Source organism: Carlito syrichta, unplaced genomic scaffold (assembly GCF_000164805.1).
Source record: "Carlito syrichta isolate Samal-C Ts95f unplaced genomic scaffold, Tarsius_syrichta-2.0.1 Scaffold309824, whole genome shotgun sequence".
In the NCBI taxonomy this organism is placed as follows: Eukaryota; Metazoa; Chordata; class Mammalia; order Primates; family Tarsiidae; genus Carlito; species Carlito syrichta.
The window spans coordinates 1,099,322-1,114,850 of record NW_007253920.1 but is presented as its reverse complement, the minus strand read 5'-3'; the positions used below and the strand labels follow the sequence as shown (position 1 = coordinate 1,114,850).

The 15,529-nt window shown below is 48.2% G+C and overlaps 1 protein-coding gene across 1 annotated transcript in view; it reads left to right on the top strand.

Annotated features, from left to right (window-relative positions):
• Window positions 1-15,529, top strand: part of SPON1 (spondin 1) — a 253,507-nt gene that overhangs the window by 228,001 nt on the left and 9,977 nt on the right. Inside the window, exons 8-12 of the mRNA XM_008067941.2 lie at window positions 7,557-7,758; window positions 8,987-9,127; window positions 9,625-9,700; window positions 11,053-11,256; window positions 11,969-12,003. Coding sequence (XP_008066132.2) covers window positions 7,557-7,758; window positions 8,987-9,127; window positions 9,625-9,700; window positions 11,053-11,256; window positions 11,969-12,003 — 658 coding nt within the window. The remainder of the gene's footprint in view (window positions 1-7,556; window positions 7,759-8,986; window positions 9,128-9,624; window positions 9,701-11,052; window positions 11,257-11,968; window positions 12,004-15,529) is intronic.

Genomic DNA, 15,529 nt, shown 5'->3' with positions numbered 1-15,529 from the left:
GAAAAATTGGAAAAGATATTTGGGGACACCCTCCCACCCTTCACCCATCCCTCAGACTACTTGAGACCCCAGTGAAACCAAATTAATTGATGGCAAACACTCGGACCTCCCAAACACCCAAGCCTCCACTCGGTGCCACCAGCTTGTTAAGAGAAAGGAATTTTCCTTTGATTTTCCCATACCCCACTCTCCCCTTTCCTCTTCCAAATCTCATTAGGAAGTCAAATTAGGAAGGCTACATGCAGCCAAGTTTTGTTTTGCAGAAACAGTCCTGCCCCTCTTCACGGAGCCTGCCTGATTGAGGTTAATGGGATTCTAGCCTCCCTGAGCCCAGTGGAAAACCAGGGTGACCTACTTTGCGAGGTCCTGCCCGTTGAAACTGATTTGTTTTTCAATGATCTTCATCTTTATCCCCAGGACCACTTCTCAAAGGACAGCCAAGAATGAACAAATTAGCTGCTGACTTGTTTAGCTCAATAAATCAAGCTGTGGCTCCGACAGCCCAGGGTGCAGGTAGAGACAGGAAAGACAGACTCTGAGCAAAACCCACATCCTTCACTAGTTCCCTCCAGCGTTTCCGGCAAATCAGTTCTGAATTTACATCACCGAGATCCTTCTGTGTCGTCTGAACGCTAAGAATTATTGGAACGTTTAGAAATAACTCTCATTTCGTTTCTTACAGTGAATCCTGCAAGACTGTCATCCTCTTAAATTATCTCCAGCCACTCTGCTTAATTAGCATCGATTAGACAAAAGGCGTGTTTGTGAGGCCAGTGGGAGAGACACATGGTCACTGTCTCTGGAAATCCAAAGCCTCGGTTGCCCAGGGGGCCAGAGGCATCGTTCTCTTAAATCAGGACTGGAAGTTTCCAGGCCGTCCCTGCCTGCAGCAGCACTTGCACGGGTCCATCGACATCCTGAGGATGGCAGAGGGGGACGGGCTAGAGGAGCAGGTGGTAGATCTAAGCGTCCAGATGGACCTGGAGTCCTAGATGCCTCCTGGTTATAAACACAGAGTTTTCTGACACTGCAGGAACCTCTCTCAAACCTTCCACCGCACACACTCGGGTCTTCAGTCTAGTGAATGGCTTGGGCGCCCCCTCGTGGCTGGCTTGAATTTCTGCAGGAATGATTATTTAAAATACAGGATGTTGATTTAAAATATATTTCATGATGAGAGTGTATGAGGGGGTTAAGAAACCCTCCTGAGTCTCACTGCTGTGGATCTGTCATTTAGAAGGGCACAATAACTCTCTAGAAGGAGTATAAGAATCCTTTCTTACCTCTTCTTTTGTGATGTTTTGGAAGTTTTGTTTGGAAAAGTTGGATGAGAGGGAACTGTCTTTACCAAGTCCTATTATGTGTCAGCCATGATGGTAAGCAATTCCCTGGCAATAAAACCCTGGAGCAGGATGATCACTCTCCCATTCTTCAGATGTAGTAACTGCAAAGGTAGGTGAGGCAGGAACCCCTGCTGCATAGCTTTAAACAAGCAGTCGGCCAGGCACAGTGACTCACACCTGTAATCCCAGCACTTTGGGAGGTTGAGGCAAGAGGATTGCCTGAGCCCTGGGGTTCAGGACCAGCCTGGACAACTTGGCGAGACCTCATCTCTACAATAAATGTACAAGTTAGCCAGGCGTGGTGGTGTGCACCTGTAGTTCCAGCTACTTGGGAGGTTGAGGTGGAAGGATAGCCTGAGCCCAGCAAGTCAAGGCTGCAGTGGCCGTGAGCGTGCCACTGAACTCCAGCCTGGGTGACAGAGTGAGACTCCAACTCAAAAAAATTAAAAATTAAAATCGAATAAAATAAAATAAACAAGCAGCTGAACCAGGATTTGAACCCAGCTCTGCCTGTTCCAATGCCATGCTGCCTCTCTGAATGTAAAAAAGGGAAACATTTCTCCATGTCTTCATTGCGTCTTCATTTTTCTGATGTGAATTGTCTATTCTTAACTCCTTTATCTACTAGGATTGTAAGCTTTCTTACAACTCTGGATTAGTGCTGTCTACAGTATAGATATTAACATTTTGTCAGCCACATTGAGGGAAACATTTTTTGCCAACGTGTCATTTTTTTCTCCAGTTCAGTACTGTGGTTTTCATTATACACATGTTTTTAATGGAGCTATAATTCAATTAGTCAACTTCTCTCTTTGCAATTGCTTTTGCTTCAAAGTTGAGAAAATTAACATTTATCGAATAGATCTAAAAATGTGATTTCTTTCTATGATCTGATTGTTTTCTGTTTCATTCTAGATCTATTATTATTATTAGGTTATGATATATATTTTTTTGAGTCAGAGTCTCACTCTGTTGCCCAGGCTGGAGTGCAGTGGCATGCTTAGGGCCACCGCAGCCTCGACCTACTGGGCTCAGGCGATCCTTCTGCCTCAACCTTCCAAGTAGCTGGAACTACAGGCGTGCGCCACCATGTCCAGCTAATTTTTTGATTTATTGTAGAGACAAGTTCTCGCTAAGTTGCTCAGGCTGGTCTCAAATCCATGGGCTCAGACAATATCTCACTTCGGCTTACCAAAGTGCTGGGATTATAGGTGTGAGCCACCACACCCGGCCCAGGTTATGATATTAGATGCGAATCCATCTTTTTAATTGCAACTAACCACACAAACTTTCCTTTCCCCTTAGTTGAGAATCTTAATTTGCACAAGTCCTTATCGGTAGTTTCTGGGATCGCCAATCTGTGCCACTGTTGTATATTTCTATCTAACCTGAGTATCACACTATTTTGATGACCCTGCTTTGTCATATATTCTGGCATATGGTATGACTAGATCAACTGTCTTTGCTAGAAAACTGATACAAACTTAAATCCCAGAAACTAAATTAACAAAATACTATACCTCGGAAGACATAGCCTATTTTTAAGAAAGCGTGAATAAGAACTTCCATTACAATATGAACAAATTAAAGAACTCCAGTCCTATCTAGAATTGTCTAAGGAAAACTCATATATATATTCTTATCTACTTCATTATTTTTATTCTAGAAGTAATAAATACTTTGAGATGATGCTTAATTAAATTTGAAGGTCAAAGGAAGTACAAGGGCTCCACATTCATTTCTTAGATTAATTCATTTATTTCAACAAACATTTGAAGAGAATCGAATGCATGCCAAGTTCTAAGCCAGGCATGGGGATGTAGCTGTGAACAAGACAGAAAGGGTTCTGACTCTGTTGGAACCTGGGGGGAAGACAGATATTAACACGAAAGATCAAAGAAAGAGTGGGTTCAGCATACTCTAGGCAGGTAGATTTGGGATCCAAAGTAATTTGGGGAATGATTTCATGAGCTTGGGGTCAGGGAGAAATTTCCCAATCAAGGATAAGAGAATGGTGCAGGGTGTATCTGAAAATGCTAGAAAATTGCTCCCAGGCCCTTAGAAATGCTCATTTACCATATCACCCAATGTAAGTCAGGCATTCTGACCTTACAACCAGGGATGGGTGGCCCCAAATTTCCCACACCTTAAAACATTTACCAGGGTCTGGAGGGTCCATCACTCAGGCTACAGACTCAGTTACAGCAGACTTGGCAAATATGCATCTGCCGAGAATGACTTCCACAGGGGCTTGTCCTCAGATGATTCCACCCATCGGCTGGGCGGGAATCAGGATGGCGTCGGGGTGTGGGTTGGTTTGGCTTCTACAGATCTGGATTCCTGAGTAGAGCTGCTTTTGTCCCTTAGGATGTCACTGTGAATAGTGTCACATGGGGTACAGGACATGAATGACTAGCCTCACCCCAAATCACATATATAGGGAGATGGGAAGGCAATAGGTGAACCAGTCCATCTCTACAGCAGTGGAAGAGGAAGCCTGACTCCCCGGGGGACTGCCGGACTCCCTAAGGGTTCAAGACCAAGGCGGGCAGGGACTAACATATTCCTGCCCAGACACTTTCTTCTTAGCAGGTGCCCACCCTGTGAGTCGCTAGGTGAGCAATGCCACATCTCCGCAGCCTGCAATCCTCGTATGAACCAGGTCTTTAAAGTGCTAAAACCAGGGTCGATAAAGACTTCCTTATAAAGCGTCTCATTTGATCTGCTCAGCAACACCGCAGGTCTGGAGTGTTAGATGAAGACATTGAAACAAACTCAAAGAGGGTGAGCCCAAGATCAAGGAAGCGGGGATGCTGAGGCCATCACGCACTGGTGTGTTCAGTCAGCCCACTGGACACCTAGGTCCTGGGTGCAGCTGTGAAACTCCTGCCTTCAAGTAGCTACCGGTCTAAGTGAGAGAGAGGGACAGTGAGGAAGCAATTACTATCATAGGGTCTGGCTGCAAAGGCCTGTGCAGTGTGTGGAAACACAGCCCAAAGGCACTTGCCTCGGCCGAGAGGGGACAGAAAGGCTCCTGGAAGAGGTGACACGAGCCTGAGGCCTGAAAGACCAGTAGACCAGGGATTCTCAAGCATGAAGTGTGTTGGGACCACCTGGAGGGAGTCTTACAACAGACGGCTGGCTCCTACCCCCAGAATCTCTAATTCAGTACATCTAAGGAAGGCCCAATAATGTGTATTTCCAGCAAGTTCCCAGGGGACCACACTTTGAAATCACTGAAGGAAGAGCTTGCCCAACAGATGCAAGTGCAGGCTTGCAACGAGGCTGGCCTGGCCGGGACCCAGGGAGCTTCTGGGGCGGCAAACGGGGAGAGGGGGGGACAGGGAAGGCAGCTGGGGAGGCAGTGACACTTGTCAACTTGCAGTCACAAGGTCTCAGACCAGGCTCTTCCTCCACTCATGTGCCAGAACCCAGATTAGCATGGGGCTAAAATGTGACGTCCTCTCCCCCGCCCCTCTCCTTTCTGGTCTCCATACAACCCTACAGTGTATCTCTTAATCACAGCGATAGTAAGAATAACTCCGGTGCCAGGCACTGGGCTGCCAGACACTGATGCAAGTTGGGTCACTTAACACTCACAGTAACCCTTTGGAGTAGACATATGTGATGCCCGTCTTTTTTTTTTTTTTATTGAGTCGGAGTCTCACTCTCTCACCCAGGCTGGAGTGCAGTGGCATGCACATGGTCACTGCAGCCTCAACCTGCTGGGCTCTGGTGATCCTTCCACCTCAGCCTTCTAAGTAGCAGGAACTACAGGCACGCACCACCATGCCTGGCTAATTTTTTGATTTATTGTAGAGTTGAAGTCTTGCAAAGTTGCCCAGGCTGGTCTCAAACCTGTGGGCTCAGGCAATCCTCTCACCTCAGCCTCCCAAAGTGCTGCGATTATAAGCATGAGCCACTGCCCCCAGCCATGATCCCCATTTTAAAGATTTGGATACCGGGGCACAAACAGATCTGGTAATTTGCCCAAGAATATGCAGCTAGACGAGGTAATGCCAGGATGCATGCCTGGGCATCCCTCCCCCTCTGCCCACTGTTTGGTCCCCACTGACTGCCAGAGCCCAAGAGGTCCAGCTCCATGGGCCCAATCAGGTCTGGAGTCATTGCCTTCTAGGGCCAGGTGAGGGCAGCCGGAAGCAGCTGGTCCCAACAGAGGGCACAGGAACTCCCAACAGCTGAGGTAGACCCGCTGCCAGTTGGACTGAGGAGACCGGTTGGGCCCTGGCCAAGGATTGCCCACAATCAGCAGCCTGGGGTATAGAGTCAGGCTGAGCTACCGTCAAGCCTCAGCTCCTGCTGCCTGGGTAAGTTCTTTAGCCTCTACACATCGCCACTGCCTCTCTACAAAACAGGAAAAGGCTGTGTGCAGTGGCTCATGCCTATGGTCTCAGCACTTTGGGAAGCTGAGGCAAGAGGATTGCTTAAGCCCAGGAGTTTGAGACAAGCCTGAGCAACATAGCAAGACCACATCTCATTAAAAAAAAAAAAAAAAAAAAAGACCCGCCTGGGCAGCGAGACTTCATCTCTACAATAAATCAAAAAATGAGTCGGGCGTGGTAGCGCGTGCCTGTAGTTCTGGCTGCTCGGAAGGCTGAGGCAGAAGGATCGCCGGAGCCCAGCAGGCAAGGCTGCGGTGGCCGGGAGCGGCCTCTGCACTCCAGTCTGGGCGACAGAGTGAGACTCCAACTCAAAAAAAATTAGCCAGGTATCGTGGGGCGCCTGTAATCCCAGCTACTCAGGAGACCGAGGCAGAAGGATCGACTGAGTCCAGGAAGTCAGGGCTGCAGTGAGCCGTGGTCATGCCACTGCACTCCAGCCTGGACAACAGAGCGAGATTTTGACTAAAAACAAACAAAAACAGGAAAATAATTCCCACAGGACTGTCAGAAGGGGAAATGAAACAAAGGTTGCCACCCAGTGTGTGCTGAATGACCGGGCTCTCTCTTTCCTTCCCAGCCACTCTGAGTGGTTGTTACCACTTATCTGATACAGCCCTGGTCACTCCTGGCGCTTCTCAGTGACATGAGGAGACAGGCTGAAGAGCTGCCGCCGGTGGCTACAGGCTGGGGATGTTACTCCAGCAGCTGGGACTTGTCAGCCAAGGGTCTCTGGCTCTACTGCTGGGTCCCTGCTCTCCGCCTAAAGGGAACAGCCAGGGAACCAGCTGGAAGCCAGTGGGTGCACCCTGGGGCCAGGGCAGGGCCTTGCTACAGGCGGCCTCTTGAGGACAACGGAGGCAGGAGGCAGGAGGCAGGAGCAGACAACAGAAACGGCAGAGGTGTCTGATGGCACAATGGAAATCTCAGTCTAGAGAGCAGGGACGGGGATTAAAAATGGATGATGGAAAGAACACTCACCTTGAGCTAACATGGACTTGGTCATGATCTCCATTCTGCCACTTATCTTTGTGACTTTGGGCAGGTTGCACAACCCTCCTGAGCCTCAGTTTCCTCATCCACAAGTTGGAGGCAATAATCCTTGCCCAGGTGTGTTGTGAGGATTAAATGAGACTGCGTTGGCAGGGCAGGGTGGCTCACGCCTGTAATCCCAGCACTTCAGGAGGCCAAGGCGGGAGGATTGCTTGAGTCCAGAAGTTCAAGACCAGCCTAGGCAATATACTGAGACCTTATCTCTATTTTTAAAATAAAATAATAAACGAGACTGTGCAAGGAAAGGCTGGGGGGCATTGTCAGCAGTTTTTATTTGTAAAGCTCACCTCACATCCAACACACTGAGCACACACACAGTGCGTAGCGTTTGTTCAGTCATTGATTCAAAGACATTTACTGGGCATCTACTCTGTGCTAGGCACTGTTCTAGGGACTGGAAATAAAGCCATGAATAAGACGGACAAAATCCCTACTATTCCGGAGTTTACACTCCAGGGAGAGACGACTGTTTATATCTCAGCAAAAATGATAAGCCAGGAAACACAAAATAATAGTAAGTTCTGTGGATACATTAAAATTGGATATGGAGGAAGTTATGGTTGTCTCCACACTTGCTCAATGGATAGGCCAGAACAGAGATGGAGATAAACCAGTAATGACCAAAGGCAGGGTTCAGTGAGAGACCAAGAATCTGATTCTATCCTTTTCATCCCTGACCTGTGGTCTGGCCACGTATCCCTCGGAGTGGACACCCCCCCCCCCGAGCCCTAACATAATGGTGTCTGTATTCGGTTTCCAGGAGAGCAGCCCCCTCGGCGGAATTTTCAGTGGACAGAACGCGCCACTTAATGTCTTTCCTGACCATGATGGGCCCCAGTCCCGACTGGAATGTGGGCTTGTCTGCTGAAGATCTCTGCACCAAGGAGTGCGGCTGGGTCCAGAAGGTTGTGCAGGACCTGATTCCCTGGGACGCGGGCACCGATAGCGGGGTGACCTACGAGGTATGTGTGTGACTGCGGCGGTGGGTGGCAGACTTCCCACGTGCCTCCTCCCTGTCTGGCCCCATCCTGGGCACAGAGGGAATCCCATCCAGGCTCGGTCCTAGAGGAACTTGGAGTCTGGTAGGGGAGGTCACATGGTCTCATCATCACATCCAGCATGATTCGGGCTCTGGAAAGTGTCCGTGCAGTGGCCAGGGAGTTCGCCAGAAAGCAGCTCCCAGGTGAGCAGGGAACAGCATCCCAAAGGCATGGGGGAGTGGGGAATAGCAAGAAGTTGATGTTTAAGGCTGAGCAGGGCCAAGCGCGGAGCTTATGCCTGTAATCTTAGCATTTTGAGAGGCCAAGGCAGGAGGATTGCTTGAGGCCAGGAGTTTGAGACCAACCTAGGCAACATAGCAAGACCTCATCTCTACAAAAGAAATCAAAAAATTAGGTGGGCATGGTGGCACATGCCTGTAGTCCCAGCTATTCAGAAGGCTGAGGGTAAGGATCAATCGCCTGAACCCAGGAGGTCAAGATGACAGTGGAACCATGATTGTGCCATTACACTCCAGCCTAGGCAACAACAACAAAAAAAAATGCTGAGTCAGATTCCAAAGGTTTCTGGACAGCTGGGCCAAGGAGTTTGGAGACTATCCTGAATGCCACAGTTCTCAGGTAGGTTCAACTGCATTGAAATCTGGAGTCATCAGAAAACCAATGGGAAAGCAATCTAGAACAGGTATTGGCAAATCATGGTTTGCAAGACAAATCTGTCCTACGTGATTTGTAAATAAAGTTTTCAAAGCCAGCTACACTCATCCAATTACATATTGTCTGAGGCTGCTTTCCCACTACATCGGCCAAGTTGAGTATTAGCGACAGTGTGGCTCACAAAACCCAAAAGATTTACCATCTGACCCTCTACAGAAGGGTCTGCCAGTGACTGGTCTAGCAGGAGGAGTTTTGGATTCAGGCCGGCCTGGCTCAGCCTAGCTGGGACGACCTCTCTGAAACTTGGCTTCTTCATCTGTTCATAATCCTACCATGTATGTGGAAGGATTTTTAGGTACAGATCTAGAAATTTCCAAGCACAGCATATGGCATGAGAAGAATTCAGTAAATATAAATAGTAGTTACACTTGTTAAATTCCTGTCAAGTTTTCTGTTCTGATTCATATAACAAATGGCTTTTGTAGGGTTTACCAGTTTTATTTCTCACTCCCCACATCTGTGTTTTTTCCTACAGTCACCCAACAAGCCCACAATTCCCCAGGAGAAAATCCGACCCCTGACCAGTCTGGACCATCCTCAGAGTCCTTTCTACGACCCAGAGGGCGGGTCCATCACTCAAGTCGCCAGAGTTGTCATCGAGAGAATCGCCCGGAAGGTATTGGGTTAGAGCTCCCTCTGCCACAGACCCTTCCCTTCAGGAGCACCTTTCTGCTCTAGAATCATGGCGTCCCTAGCAGAAAGCACTTCGGGATATGAAATTCCTGGGCCTCCCTGGGTTTCTAGTATGCAAATTATTTCATAAGATGTAAATAAGCAAAATGAACTCAGTAGTGAGGCCAGTGCTCAAATGAATTTCTTAATCCAGGCAAATTGTTCTCATCATGAGTTCCAGAATCGATTTCTGATGTCTGTCATGGGTCAGGAATTGGGAAGCAGTGGTCCACACGCCAAATATTTACCATTCCTGGTTAGCCCCTCCTGCTTTCTTGACGTTTCTTTTTCAGCCAGATTGTAGATGTTGATCGAGAACTCAACTACGGTATAGGATTTGTATGCAGAACGGGCATTAGATGTTATGTCCTCCTTCCTCTTTCCCCAACACATTCCCTTCTTTTGCGAATGTGAGTCCTCCAAGTAACATTCCTTTTGCAGGGGGAACAATGCAATATTGTACCTGACAATGTTGATGATATTGTAGCAGACCTGGCTCCAGAAGAGAAAGATGAAGGTATGTGATTTTTCCTTTGTTGCAGGTGGTAACATAAATTGGCAGGACCCATTGAGAAAGCAATGTGCTGACATGTTTTGAGAACCATAAAAATACTCATCTTCTTCAACTTGGTAATCCCATCTCTGAGGATTTCTCCTCAAGAAATAATCAAAAACACGGCCAAGGTTAGGCATAAAGTATAAGGAAGTGGTGAAGGTATGATATCAGAGTACGTATCCAGTGGCATCAAACCTTTAAAGGATCATGTAAATCTCACGTGAACAGGCTTTGCAGGATTCAGACCACTCTCTGCTTTGATTTCCACACTAGCCTATGAGGCAGGCATGGGTATCTCTACTTCCCCAGCAAGCAAAGGGGTCCAGATCCTACAGTTGGGCAAGGGACAGTCATGGTTCAAGCTCAAGTTTTCTCACAGGATCTGGAGCCAGACAATCTGGCCTCTCGTCAGCCCTTTGATCTGGGGCAAGAAGCTCACCTCTCTGCCTCAGTTTCCTCAACTGTAAAATGGGGATAATAACAGAACCTGCTTCATAGACAGTTGTTGTGAGGATCAAATGGGATAAGGCATACAAAGTTCTTAAGATGATGCCGGTAGATAAGAAATGCTCAACGAACACTGGCTGCACTTATTCTTATCAGGATGGCTGCATATGGGATCATTGGGAAGATGAGGCCACAACACAAAAAAGCCTCGTGCTTTCCAAAATTGACTACACTATACCTGAATGTGTGTAGAAACAATATCTTCCAAGGTGAGGGACTGGAAATGAAAAGGCATTCATGTGTTTAGAGGAAGAAATAGTAAGGGGCTCATTCTGTTTATTGAGATATTTATTAGTAGGATGTTAAGAAAAATTTTAAATAGCCAGGCACAGTGGCTCACATCTGTAATCCCAGCATTTTGGGAGGCTGAGATGGAAGTATTGCTTGAACCCAGAAGTTCGAGACCAACCTGGGCAACATAGCAAGATCTTGTCTCTACAAAAATAAGAAATAAAAAAAAAATTAGCCAGGCATGGTGGCGCACACCTGTAGTCCCAGTTACTCAGGAGGCTGAGGCGGAAGGATCGCATGAGCCCAGGAGTTTGAGGATATAGTGAGCTGTGATCGTGCCACTAAACTCCAGGCTGGGCAACAGAGTAAGATCCTGACCCCAAAAAATACACAATATAATATAACACACATTTTTTAATGGAACCAAATGACTGCTTCCATTTCATCCCAGGAGCAGCCAGGCTCACCGAGGCTGGCCAGGAAGCCCGGCTTCTCCTGTCCCCCACTGTCTGGGGAGAGGGCCAGTCGCAGCTCCCGCAGGCTCCCAAGGAAAACATATCAAACGCTCTTTCCAGATGACACCCCTGAAACCTGCATCTACTCCAACTGGTCCCCGTGGTCCGCCTGCAGCTCCTCCACCTGCGACAAGGGCAAGAGGATGCGGCAGCGCATGCTGAAGGCGCAGCTGGACCTCAGTGTCCCCTGCCCCGACACCCAGGACTTCCAGCCATGCATGGGCCCCGGCTGCAGCGACGAAGGTGAGGAGGTAGCCAGGACCGGTGAGGGGCTGGCGGGAGTCAAAGGGAGGGTCTCCCTGGCAGTCGGACAGCGTCCCTGGTGAGAGCATTAGGACCCTGACTGTAGCTGTCAGTGGGGTCGCCCTCGGGCACACCCCCATCTGCAACTGAGTCTTGAGCTCTCTGAACACAGACCATGTCTTATGACATCAAAAGAATTCTTAAGGTTGACTGGCCGCGCCCCTCCCTCCCCAACCATGGAATGAAAGCTGAGCTGACAGACATAGATGCATCTTAGAGCAAATGACAAATTAACACATAGCCTGCTTCTGGGCCTTAACTCTCTTTTGTAAGGAGCCAGGGAACAGGTTGGCCAAGATTGTGCCCTGATTCTGTCATTCACGGCCCCTCGGCTGTATTCCACCACAGCCCGAGTCAGAGAGCTCACTTCTTTGTGATAGACCCTCCCGGCTGACTGCAGAAATTCTCAGTCTCTCCATCTGTAACGGCCTAAAGGTCAGCCTTGAACTATGAGCCTGCCACACCTGTGCCACGCTGGCTCAAGCTCCAAGATTGCACTACGCTGACTGCTGTGCAAAGGGCACTGCCCGCTTCCCAAGGCGTGCGTCCTCTGCCTGCTAGACCCGTACTCTGTGCTCTGATCATACAGTGAGTGCGATAAGACAGTGAGAAGGGATATAAAGGCTAGACTGGGATATAGCAGGAAGAAACCACTTCCAAGCTGAAAATAAAGAAAACTTAGCCTGGGCCGGGTGCAATGACTCATGCCTGCAATCCCAGCACTTTGGGACACCGAGACAGGAGGATTGCTTGAGTCCAGGAGTTCGAGACTAGCCTAGGTAACATAGCGAAACCTCATCTCTACAATTTTTTTTTTAATTAGCTGGACATGGTGGTGCTGACATGTAGTCCTGGTTACTTGGGAAGCTGAGGCTGGAGGATTGCCTGAGCCCAAGAATTTCAGGCTATGGTAGGCTGTGATCGTTCCACTGCACTCTAGTCTGGGCAACAGAGTGAGACCCCCTGACTCAGAAAGAAAAAGGAAGGGAGGGAGGGAGGGAGGAGGGAAAGAAGGAAGGAAGAAACAAAGAAAAAGAAAGCTAGCTTAACCCATTTACAGGTCATTCACTCCCCGGCTCTTCCTGAGGACAGTCTTAAATACCTCCCCTGGCTGCACTTCCAAGGCAGTTTATTGCTGTTTTCACCCACAATAAGGCATCTTGGAGAGGAGTCAGCCTGTCACAGACAGGCCATTCCTCCATAAGCAGGCGGGGGGACTGCTGGGACTGGCCTGACAACACTGAAGGTTCTGTTTCTTCAGGCTGGGGCTGGAAAGCCCTCAGACTAAGGTCTCTGTGAGAGTTGAGGTCTTGAACCTCCCTCTCCACAGGAAAGGATCATTTCTTACACCAGTTCAGGTGGCTCCCACTGGGCAGTGACTGTTCTGGAACATGCTAGGCTGTGCCTATGGTCCACGGTCCCAAGAAGCTGCCCGATCCAGAGGCAGGTCGAGTTCTCTTGTACCCACATCAAGTTTCCTCCTGCGCTCAATTCCTTGGGGGAGGGTTGAAATAGGAAGGAAGCAGAGGTCACTTTGGACATCCTGAGGGATTTGTTTTTACAAGACAAGATGAATATACTTCACTGTATGATAGCAACTGCCTCCTCTTAGTTTCTTCCTAACTATCAGGGAGGATTGCTTGAACCCAGGAGTTCTAGACCAGCCTGGGAACATAGCAAGACCTTGCCTCTACAAAAATAAGAAATAAAAAATTAACCAGGCATGGTGGCACACACCTGTAGTCCCAACTACTCAGGAGGCTGAGGCGGAAAGATCGCTTGAGCCCAGGAGTTTGAGGATATAGTGAACTGTGATCATGCCACTCAACTCCAGGCTGGGCAACAGAGTAAGATCCTGATTCAAAAAATATATACAATATAATATAATACACATCTTTAAATGGAAGTGACTCCCCACTTCTGCCAATATTCCAAGGCACCACTTGAGGGATCTTTTGCCCAAAAAAAAAAAAATCTGATCATGTCAGTCCCCAGCTGAAAAAGCTGTGGCTCCCTACTACCCATGTGCAAACTCTTCAGCCTAACTTCCTGTTGAAATCACCCTGCTGAGGACCAGTGGGGAGGCCTGGTGAAATGAGCACTCTAACACATGTGAACACAAGTAGCATGTTGCAGCACCCCTAAAGGATGCATCACCAGCAAAGGCACCCAAGGACATCCATTTGGGGGATACTTGAAGGGTGGAGCTTTCAGGGCCCAACCATATCCACACAGAAGACATACCCAGGTTGGTGGTGACCATATTCATCCTGCCCAGGATGAAGTCTTGCCAGGTCCTGGAAAGCTGAAGTGGGGCTTGTCACGTCCCACACCCCAACCACATCCCATCAGAACACAGCGATCTTATTTGGTTGTACCTGTGGCCTTTAGTCAGCCTTGTCCCTGGGCCTCACATGTGGATTCGAGCTGTGGTTCTTACTGAACCACCAGCCACACTATCCATGGGTCAAATGACAATGTCTAGGCATCACATCTGTGCAAGGTGACAGTCTGTGGACAGGTACAGGTTGTACTTCAATCCTTTCTGGCTCTGTCTCCCAATACCACTCACATGTGAGCGCTTGAGACAAGGGTGCTTGCATGGTCTGTTCCCTTCACCTTAAATGCAAATATCCTTTATCGAACAAAAATGTCTCCAAGTGCCTGCCTTCCTATGTGAAATCTTCCCCAGAACCCCAGGATTCTCCCTCCTCTGTTCTCCCTGAGTCCCTGGGTCTACCTCCACTGCCCTGTTTTCAATATCTGAAATTACTGTCAGTTTATGTGCCTCTCTCTCTCTCTCTGGAACAGGACAAGATCCATATCTTACCTATCTTTGTAATCTCACTAGTCAGTAAATTTCCAATGACATGAATAAATGGGTGGATGGGTGGACAGAAGGATGGACTTTGTTTTCCTCTTCTTCTTTCAGAGCTAAGTAGGCAAACACACACGCATCTGTTTCCATCAGGAACAGCAGCCCACCACCACTTCAGGAACAGGACCACTCAGCCATGCTGAGAGATTCAGTGACCTTTCCACCAACCTCAGTGTCTCCTGAATGTTCACGGCCTTTGCTAACACCCACTGATGGGAGCAAAGTCTATGGTCCAAGACATCAACACAGAAGTCTGCTTGTGCTTTCTTCCTCAACATCCCTCTTTCCTAACACAGACATTCCCTCCCCGCCCCCCCACCCCAGCCCCACCACTGTTCCCCATTAGCAGTTAGGATACCCTCCTCTTTGTAACCAACCTCAGCAGGGGCACTGAGATGTCTGATACAGATCAGTCCTGTGTCCCAAGGCCCATCACACTCTCTGTCCTCAGGAACAAATTTCTCTCATCTGGTTTGTTCTAGACTGGGAACTGGCAGCTTCAGGCAATAACTAAAATCTCCGTTTCCTCTGAGCAAAAGAGTTTGTACCATATCTCAGAATACAGATCCTTTCTTCCAATGCTGTCCAGCAGAATTTTCTGCAATGATGGAAATGTTCTATATCCGTGCTGTCTGGTACGGTAGCCTCATGTGGTTAGTGACTGAAGAAGTGAATTTTTATTTTTAGTTAATAGTCTTCGATGTATGATACAATTTAAACCATTCAAATGATACAATTTAAACCATTCAAATGGATGATGGTTTATCTTAAATTATATGTAGATTAAATTATATCATACATCACATATTCTATATGTGTGTGTATATATAACATTTTAGCCAGGCACGGTGGCTCACGCCTGTGATTCTAGCACTTTGGGAGGCAGAGGCGAGAGGATTGCCTGAGCCCAGGGATTCTATACCAGCTGGGCAACTTGATGAGACCTCTTCTCTACAATAACTAAAAAAATTGGCCGGGCATTGTAGCATGCTCCTGTAGTTCCAGCTACCTGGAAGACTGAGGTGGAAGGTCACCTGAGCCCAGCAGGTCAAGACTGCGGTGGCCATGAGCCTGCCACTGCACTCCAGCCTGGGTGACAGTGACTCCAGCATTGGACAGCATTGACTAAAAATTAAAAAACAAAAATTTCAACATTCTTCCATCCATCCAAGCATCTTTCAAATGTATTTTCGTGGCGATGGGGAGTCATCCTGTGTGCCCCACGCACCTGGAAAAGAGCATTTCCTCTTAGAGAACAGCTGCAGGTTTAAGGATGTGGACTCCTTAGTGCGCTGCCATCCTCCACTGCTCACCCTTCCTCGAAGGCCGACCGGTTCCCTCCTCCCTCCCTGATTC